Source organism: Cricetulus griseus, chromosome 5 (assembly GCF_003668045.3).
Source record: "Cricetulus griseus strain 17A/GY chromosome 5, alternate assembly CriGri-PICRH-1.0, whole genome shotgun sequence".
NCBI lineage: Eukaryota > Metazoa > Chordata > Mammalia > Rodentia > Cricetidae > Cricetulus > Cricetulus griseus.
In genome coordinates, this window is record NC_048598.1 from 176,220,416 (window position 1) to 176,230,643 (window position 10,228).

Here is a 10,228-nt window from a genome sequence, read left to right on the forward strand (position 1 = left end):
CAGCTGAGACTAAGGTATAATATCAGAACCTGCCTCCAATATCATGCACATGCCTCCAGTTGATAAAAGTGACCTGTAAAAATAATTTAATAATACATGTGTCCAATTTATAGGAATCATACTAACAAGGCAGTGCATTCTGATATAAATATGTCTTTCATTATAAGGTATGGGAACTTGTGCCGGGCCAAATGGTCAGAGTCAACAACATACCTTGAAGTCACTGAAGACTTAAGACTGCGAAAGGAGATTTTATTTGCACAGATTTGGAATTGACAGGTCAACTGTGTTATAATTTATTCTCTGCTCTTGCTCCAAAATTTCTCATCAATCAAAATTTGTATATATTGTCATCATAATTCATCATCACAGTTTTGTACATTTATTGTTTTATTAAAGAAAAACTGTGTCAGTGGGTGTTGGTGGTGCACGCCTTTAATCCCAGCACTTGGGAGGCAGAGACAGGCGGATCTCTGTGACTTCGAGGCCAGCCTTGTCTACAGCGTGAGTGCCAGGATAGACTGCAAAGCTACACAGAGAAACCCTGTCTCGAAAAAAACAAAAAAGAAAAAATGAAAAACTGTGTCAGTGCAGACTGATGGAGGTTTCCTAAGGATATGGTGTACTCTTGAGGATTCTAATGAACACCACTTTGTACTTAGATGTCCTTTGAAAAGTTGACAAAAGTAATATATGCCTTTAAGGAGACAAACAAAGAGAAACTCCGATTGCTTATTTCTGAGCAAGTCCCCAGGCTGATCTTCTCTTTCATGTCAGTCCCAGGGCAGCTTCCTGCTGCTCCAGGGTTTCTGACACACTCAGGATGTGGTTGTAACACTGTGTATAGCACCTTAATAGATGGCAGAGTCCTCAGACGTCAGCCTGCTGAGCTCCATGTAGGCTGTGCTGGAGGATGTGTCTGCAGTGATTGTGGCCTTGCCCTGGAACTTCTGATTGTAGTCAGTATCACCATTTTCAGGATCAATATCTCCAACCCACTCCAGTCCCTGTCCAGGCCTCTGCTTCACCCAGATAACATAGTAGTCAGTGAAGGTGATGCCAGAAGCTTTGCAGGGCAACTTCACTGAGAAGCCAGGCTTCACCATCTGAGGACCAGACTGCTGCAGCTCAACCTGGGAGTAGACACCTGTGGAGAAAAGGCAGAGTGGAAATCTTTGTCTCCTCAGTTCCTGTTGCTTCTTCAGCATTGGAACTGGAAACCCCCTTACCTGTGGTTAGTGACACAAAGAAGATGATGATCCAGCTCCATCCCATGGTGAGGACCTGTGTGCTCAGTGACTGTGGAGAGGACACTGCTCATATGTTGTTGGTGGTGTGGACATACCTGTATTTACCACATAGATTCACATGATTTGCATATTCATGAGCAGGGTACTTCTTAGATAAGGACCTAATCCAACTGGAAAATAAGGAGGTAGAGGACACCTGGGTCAGTATCAGGATTCTGGGGTCCAAATCTTCATCCTATGTGAGGAAGCTGCAATTCCTGAGACCTGTGCAGACCCTGTGGATATGTCTTGAACTAAACCCTGTATTTAGAAATAGAATCCCAACCTCAGATACTTGGTACTCTTGGTTAAAATATTGGTTTCAGATGGGTTTAATAATTGTGATTAGATATTTCAAAAGCTCCTAATTTGGCAGAATTTGTGTTATTCTCTCATGAGCTAACAATATTTGCTTTTCCAGCTTACCACTGTGTGTTTCCTGTTTGTGTGTGTGTGTGTGTGTGTGTGAATCTGTCTGTCTGTGTGTGTATGGTGTTTTATCATTTTCTTTTTTGTCTGTGTGCTGACTTTTTATAGAGACATTGTAAAGTTGAGTGGTAAGGAGGTATTAAAGATCAGGGAGGAATTGGGTAGTAAAATTGTGATCTAAAAATAGTATAGGAAAAATATTTCTCAAACGTCAACAACAAATCTTAATAAAACAAACAAAAATTATTTACCAAAGAGATTTTACTGTGTTTGAATATTGGAGATGTCACTTACCAACTGCATCAGGTGTTATTCAGCTCACAGACATTTAAAAGGAGTCCACAGAGAGTGTGGTGTCCCCTCCTGCCCTCATCTCATTTCTATCCTGCTGATGTGTGGCTACACTGTGACCCCTGCTGGTCTTGATATGCCTTGGCTTACAATAAAGTTTCAAAGTGTAGCTTGAGCAGCAACATATTCCAACTACTTCAATCTTCACAGATCTCATCTTCAGGAAAATAGGCTCTTGTTTTCCTGGAAGCACTGAATGATGTGGCAAAGACTGATTGTAAGCGGTGCCTCTATCATTACTAATAATTCTCTCAACACCATCGACTTCCCTGCTGGCAGCTGGATCCAGCTCATCCCTACACACTGTTTCTGCAGAGTGACCACAGAGAATTATGGCATGCTAAGTCACTGAACCTTTGAAAATTAATCTTCTTGTTATTGCTTGACCTTTCACATTTTGCCTGGAATCATGGAGTTGTTCCAGTCCTGCTACATTGAAAGGCACATGTCATAGGTTACCAGGTCAGAGTCCTCGGCCCCTGGGACACTGTGTGCCTTCCAGTTCCTGATAAACCAAAGCACTCCCTCAGTCAGGGATGCTTTCAGGCCACCTCTGCTTCTCTGTGTTCCCTAGTATTCCTGCTTACTTTCCCTACTCCTGAAGGTGGGATGTCCTTCACTCTCTATCTCGCTGTCTCTGTCTCTGTCCCTGTCTCCTGCTCTTGGCCTCCTCTATCTGAATCACAAGGTCCATGGAACTAAAAAAGTTCCAAATGTACACACAGACAAAAAATCTCCCAAACTTCTGATTTTACCCTTTCTGCCTAGTCTATTTGTTGCATCAGATTTAAAATATATTGCAGACTGTTCCAGCAATAGGTCCAGGTATTCTCTCAAACTCTGGATCTTGCGACAAGGTAAAAGTGGCTCAACTTAGGTGGCCCTGCCTCACAAATTGCTCCAACTAGTGTCCACATGTCCATAGTCTTAGAAGTTACCTCAGAGCCTGATCAGCCTGGACAGGGCCAGCATTCCAGCTTCTTTGTTCCCACACTGCTGTGGGAACTCATCCGTCCAATAGTGTTTGAGGTAGTAACTCCTTTCTGTTGGAGTCTCAGGTTCTGCATGCAGACTGGGAGGGGAGCTCTTGTCTTGGGTGGTGTTTGCAGATCAGGTCTCAGCTTCTGGGCCTCTGGGTAGAAGACTGAGGTGGTTCTCTACCTTATTACATTTATCCCTGAGTGATTTTAAATAAATGCCTGACTTCCCATTATCCAGTCTGGCATGCACTTTATTACAATCAAACATTAAACCACCCAACAATGATGCCTCAGTGTCAGCAGGAAGTAGTTGTAGAGAAGATTACACATTGCTCCTAATCATTTGATTATCATCAATAATAGACTGGGCTATGGGTTTCAAACCTGGGACAAATGGATGAGGTGCCTACTTAATATATCAAGGCAGTGAGTGGACACCACATTCTTCCCAAATCCTTCAGACCCTACCAGTTACAGGGTCCTGCTGGCTGGCAAGTCCTTCCTCCTTCCCTAAACATTGCAGCCCTGGGCTGGGCTTCCCTACCTGAGCTTCTCTTCTGTATATAAATCCAAATGTTTCAGTTACCTGATCCTTTTCATCTCTCCTTTGGGCCTCTTGGCTGTTTCACCTGCTTCCCCTGTCTTCCCCCCACCCTCCCCCATTCCTCACATGACCCAGGGTAGTGTCCACTCTGGATTTTCCCAGATGTTCACGCCTCTGGGTATGCTCTCCTATATGTCTATAATAAACAATGATCTCCTCCACCATACCTGTGACCAGTCCCGTTCCTTTAACTTTTATTTTTATTTATTCACTAACAACCTTCCCTGAGTCCTAGAGTGACAGCCTTGGCTGAGTTTCATGTAAGTGGCTCATGTCTGTTTTTAACAAAGACCAGGAGTTAGAAGAACAAAATGTAACAGGAGACCCCATGATGAAAGTTACAGGTGAAGTAACTGCATCAGAGAAAATACAAATGGGTCACATCTGTGCCTGATGTGCACAGTGCTCAGAGAAACAGAAGACCTGAGACCTGTTAGGGTGTGGGGGGTCACTGAGTGTGGCCTCACCTCCCCTGTGACTCCCCTAATCCAGTCTCTGTCCTAACTGGATACCACTGAGTCTTTGTCTGAATCTCATGAGGGAAAATCATCACCAATACTGCAGACCTCACTTAGCATTTGATCCTGTGTCATCACCAGAGTCATTTCTACTATCAGAGATGAGTTTTTACATGTAATTCACGTTAGACTGTGTGGTGTATATTGTAAATTGTGGCAGAAGAGAATTCTGTTATTTCAGACCCCAAAGAACATAAACACAGAGAGCATCCTGAGATGGGGCGACAGCTGTGACCACATAAACCAGCCCTCAGTCATGTCTGCACCTGTTCCTGCCCTGTCCCTCCCTCCATGCATGACCTTCGCCCCCTGCTGGTCCTGAGCGCTCCTGCAGGGAGGTTTGTGTCAGGTTCACACTGAAGTCCTCTCACTGTGGCTGTAGTAAAGTAATAAATGGCAGTGTCCTCGTCTCTTAAGCTGTTCATTTGCAGGTAGAGGCTGCTTTTGAAGTCGTCTCTTGAGATGGTGAATCTGCCTTTCACGGACTCCCCATAGTACGTTGCATAATTGTAATCTTTGTTTCTAATTTCTGCAACCCACTCCAGCCCCTTCCTTAGAGACTGGCGGACCCAGTTCATCCAGTGGTCACTGAAGGTGAATCCAGAGGCTGCACAGGAGAGTTTCAGGGACTTTCCAGGCTGCACCAAGCCTCCCCCAGACTCCACCAGCTGCACCTCACACTGGACACCTGTGAAAAGAGAATCCGTAAACTCTCACAAATGTCCACTGTGCCTCTCACTCCTGTCCACTCACACAGTATCTCTCCTTATGTATAAATTACCTTTGAACAGAACCACAAGGAAAACCCAGCTCAGTCTCATCTCCATGCTGAGTGTTGAATGTTTAGTGATGACCACAGAATGGAAGGACCTGTGAGGCCAGAGCTGGGTACCTCTGTCAGAGCTGTAGGGTCAGGGCTCTTTTCATGTGCAGAGGAGAACGGAATTTGCATGTCTCTGCTATATCATGAGCTGAGGAATGTGAGTCTCACATGAGACAGTTTATGGTCCAAATATCCGTGATGGAATAAGAACAAAAGTGGCATTTAAAGCATCAATGTGTCCTGTCCTGGGGAAAGAGCTCAGTTGGTAGAGTGTTTTACGTGTCTGATGCCCTGTGTTCACCCCCAGTCCTGCAAGATGGGCAAGGAGTTGGAGCAGGAGAATCATAGTTTTGAGTTGTGATTTGTGTATATGAAACTGTGTGTCAGAAAAGAATAGAGAAGAATGAGTTCATGGTTTTACATTTAAATATAACTTTTCAGTCTTACTTTATCATGCTTGTATGTGTAAGCACATTTATGGTCGTTGCATAAACTATTAAATAATTTCATAGGAAATTAACATGAGAAAAACTAAAATATAACAATTTAAGAAATTCTGTATAAGGCTCAGTGAATAATGAATGATTACATTAAAATTGAATTAACAATATCTGCCTGAGAACACAGCTTAGTGCTACAGTATATCCTGCTTGAACCTCTAAGATTGATTCTCAAATCAATGAAAGAATTACTATACAAATATAAATACTAATTGAGACTATCCTTTGACCAATGATAAAAGTGCTTTTTGAATACCTGTGTTCACGATTTAGCTTCACCAGGACTGACCAACCCCATCTACCATATAGATCTGTTCTTCCCCATTGCAAAGGTACAGACAGCTCCTCTGTGACCTCCCTAAAACACCCAGGGGGCCTCGTTCCTTGCAGCCACTTCCTTCTGCTCTCGGAATCCTCAATGATGTCTCTTTCTCTCACCACCAGCTAGGCCTGCTCTTTCCCACAGAGAAGATCCTCCTGGTCCCTGGGGGACTGGCCTGTGCTGCACCACCAGGTCCTGTAGCTCCTACCTTTCCACAGTAAACTCTCTTCCTGTGACCTTCCTCCCCCGCCATCATGCTGTCTTTGCTCCTTCCCACATCTTAGACAGTCTTCACCATGGTCTTGCTTCTCAACACTTCTGGGCAGACATTGTTTTACTTAGCATGCAGGCCTCTAATCCTCTAGGTTCTTGCTTCTCATCATTGCCAGACTGCTTGGGTTTTGCAGAAACTTTCCTCCCCTGGCCTTCACTGTTTTTAAACATCTCAAAAGCACCAAAATTACCATGTCTATGAGTGACAAAGTTGGAGAAAAATCTGAAGCCTCCATTCTAGGGTCTGGCTCTGATGTTTCTCCATCTCTGCAGTCCTGACCCTCCCTAGGACATGACACTCCATAGTGATCATGGGGGAGACTCAGCATGGAGAGCCTTGAAATTGCCTTTCCATGAGACAAGATTGGAAGGTTCTAACTTTCCAATAGAGAAAATAATTATTTTATGAAGTGTGCTGTCTTCATAGTGATTGAGAGGGTCTTTGACTTGTGTCATTTCTATTATTGTTGCATTCCTAGAAGAGTGACATACACTCTAGGAGCTAACTGATCTTGTGTCCTTCTAGGAGAGGGTTCTAACTGCCCTAGGAAATGGTCTCCTGGGCATTGTATGTGGTTAACTGAGAGGTATAAACTCTGAATAGAGTCAGGAAACACCTTTGCTGGCCCCTCTGCATTTACTCCCCAGGCTCTGCATAACTGATTTAATTTGTTTATCTTTTTGATGCCTCATTGTAAAAATACTTAGCAATGTTATTGCTCATGTGGACTTGATTTAATTGTAAATTATAATGGTATTTCAGACTGGGTTCCTGTGTGTTTTCTTTGATAGAACAAGGTCTCCAATTGATTAATCTCACTCCTCCATATGGATTGCTATGAAATGTTTGTATACAGATTTATACTTTCTCAGCAATACTGTACAGGTCAGGATTGTCGTCCTGGGATTCTTGTTTGACTGGGAAGAATGATGACAGTAATAAGATGGAGTTTTGTGGAGAATGGAAGCTTTGTTTATTCTTGAGACATCCAGTCTGTCTCCACAGAAGTCAGCCCTATGCACTTTGCCCGAGTCCCACTAGTTCATATCGAACAACAACCCAGCATTTATGTTACTATTAATTTTTCTGTTGACAGTTCCCCAGAATTCACACATAAGGGAACCCCTCTTTCCTTCCTATCCTGACTCTGTGGTTTATATCTGAGCAAAAGATTTCATGATGGTGTCCAACCTTTTTGGTGCAATAAGACATTGGGAGGACAGTGGGCTTTGGAGGACAAGAAATTTCTGCAATAAAAATTGACAGATTGTAGCCACACTATCAATGGAAGTATTATTTTTTTCCTGATATTCAGCCCTTGCTGAGCCAAGGTATGTGTGTTCTCCTAATTAAAACAAAACATAATAAAAATAGCCTAATAGACAGAATTGCTTATAAGAGATATGGAAAATATGCTGTTCTATTTGCTTATATTCATTGTAATTATTCTCTTGAAAATCTGAGAGTAACCATATTGTAATTTTTATATTGCTTGAAAGATTTTGCTGGGGTATAAACACTGTAGGGAAAAATAAGAATCAGAAGGCAGAAAACATTAAGAGAGAAAGAAAGGACATTTCTGGATAGAAATGAGACAAGAGAATAGAACTCAGAAAAAGCATAAAGAAGGAAAGAAACCATGCATAGAGTCTGCAAGTCTTTTCATTTAACACCCTCATTTAAAATGCCAAAGACCCTGACTCCATGGATTCTGTTTGAGCCTTGTGTTACTGTAGTCTGGGCCCCTAGCAGGAAAGAAGTCCTCCAGGTGACCTGCTCAACCTCCCAGAAGGACGTCCTCACTTCCATCACACATCCACTTCTCTTTTGTTTCTCAGTCCTCTGTCCCAGAAAATTATAAGTCCTAATTTTCCAGGGGTCCTTAAGTCAGGCTTTCCTTTTCTAGAGGCTACAGAAGTTAACATAGGGGATGCACATCTGTTTGATTTCTCAGTCAATATATTTAATTATGAAGAATGACACCAGATTGCTCTGTGTGCAGCCTCCACTGTTTGAGTGGTGACTGACATGCTGACAGGACAATTGAACCTGTGGCTCTTAGATCTGTTAATCTACTAATTCACATTTGAATGGGCTCCAGGTCCAGAACTGTAGATGACCCAGCTGAGTTCTAGGATATCGTGGGGGAACAGTGTTGGCCTCCAAGTTTAGCAACAAGAGTCAAGCAGAGTAGAATACAGGTCAGCTCATAGATTTCTGTACATGACATAGACACAGGAGAGACAATGGTATTGGGAGATTTTGGTTTAGAAAACACAGAGCAGGGCAGATCTGTACCTGATGTTCACAGTCTTAAGGAGGAGAGAAGATTCTAGACCAGTGAGAAATCATGGTCTAAAAACTTGGCTCTTCCTTCCTCCTGGGATTCCCTTAAACACACATCAGTGTGGGCAATGTTAATTAACAAAATAATTTTTATTTTACTAAGTTTGGAGTCTTGTCGTAGTAGCTACTTCAGGAGAATTACATGGTCTTGGCAGTTATTTGAGGTCAGGACAGGAAACCTTAGGGTCTCAGAGAACTCCTCACTCTCCAGATGTTTCTCTCATCTACTATATTTTCTTTCCTGGTGAAAGTTGTGTCTACAGCGCCTCCTGCTGGTCCTGAACATCCTCAGCTTGAGGTTGTTTCTGGGCACACAGGGAGCCTGCTCACTGTGTCTGCTGCAGTGTAAGGCAGGGCTGTGTCTTCAGTGGGAGCAGAGCTCAGCTTCAGGGAGATCTGATCCTTGAATACATCTATGACACACTATGGACTTCTCAGTGACAGCTGCAAAGTTTCTCCAGCCATTGTCCTCCATTCTCTCACGTCATGCAGGCTCTTCCTGAAGGGGAACGCCCAGGAAGAGGATCTCAACTCTAGAGACACAGGTGTTTTGTTTGTGACCCATTGATTCATCCAGGCTACAGATATTCTTTAGCTCATCACGTTCTTCTCACAGCCTAGCCTCTAAGGCCTCAGACATGGAGGATCTCTCTGTGTTTGTCTTATCATAAATACGCTGCACTCATCTTGGGTAACAGACAGCTCTGTCTTTAGTGTATTGGACACAGAGTCAAATTATCATCCAATTTATCTTACACTTGTTGCACAATTGTGGTCTGACCTAATCTATTCTCCAAAACCTCATTGCATAAAGCTGCTATTTCCTGTAAGCAGGTGGTTAGGTTATCCTTATCCTGGTTCCTGAATCCTCTGGCTAGTAATATTATTTGTACCAGCAAGCTAACTGCCATTACGGTAAATAGGCCGGTAATTGGCATATTAGCGTCCTCCTCAAACAATGAATTCACATAATAAGCAAAAATATTACCAATTTTAGCAAATGATAAATATTCCTCCATAATTTTACCTGATTTTTATTCCAGACGCAGTAACTATCTTTGACCAGCAGGTAGCACAGGCGTTCAGCTACTCGGCGTGGTGTTTGGCAGTGGTGGGTCAGGCAAGATGGTGTTAGCCATGGAGAGAGGTCACAAAAGTGGCTGCGCTTATCTTAGAGAGTATACGGCCTTGTGGCCACAACCACTGAAAGAGATGCAGCTTTACTGCAGATGTGGCCAGAGGAAGCCACTGCTGAAAGCCGAGGCCTACTCGACACTAGGCAGCTAGAAATTGTCTCCAAGCTGGGTAGATGGTTCTGAGCAGCTCAGCTGCCGAAGGGAGAGAGGGCACTTTCCTGGCTTAGTTTGCCGTCAGGGGAGGAGGGTGAGGGGGCACCGGCAGGCTGTCCCAAATGAGGCCAAGGTCCCACTCCTGACACCAGATAAAGTGGGAAATTACCAATATGGAGCCAATAGAAATATAAGGGTATTTAGTAGGGAAAAGCCTTACGTAAAGAGCAACCTAGCCAGCCCGTGTGGCTGCAGTCTGTAGGCAAGCCGAAAAGGAAACTGAAAATGCCCATTCACTGAACACCTCCCACTCTTTGTCACCCTGACCACGCCCTCTCAGGCATGGTCAGGCAGACCTGTAGCCAGCCCCTAAGAAGGTGTGGCTACAGGTTCCCCTACAAACTTGATCCAAACTCATATACTCACTTGGCAGGTCCTTCTCAGTACATCAGAGTCCCCATCCCATTCAATTCAGAGGCCTGAAGCAGAAGATTCCCTGACCT

At 43.6% G+C, this 10,228-nt stretch overlaps 2 gene segments (V, D, J or C); both read right to left on the reverse strand.

The window, feature by feature from the left end:
• Window positions 1–851: 851 nt before the first annotated feature.
• On the reverse strand, window positions 852–1,275 carry LOC113838513. The segment is given in 2 exon segments: window positions 852–1,147; window positions 1,230–1,275. Coding segments are annotated over 2 exon segments (342 nt in total).
• Window positions 1,276–4,425: 3,150 nt separating this feature from the next.
• On the reverse strand, window positions 4,426–4,998 carry LOC113831689. The segment is given in 2 exon segments: window positions 4,426–4,859; window positions 4,953–4,998. Coding segments are annotated over 2 exon segments (480 nt in total).
• Window positions 4,999–10,228: the final 5,230 nt, after the last annotated feature.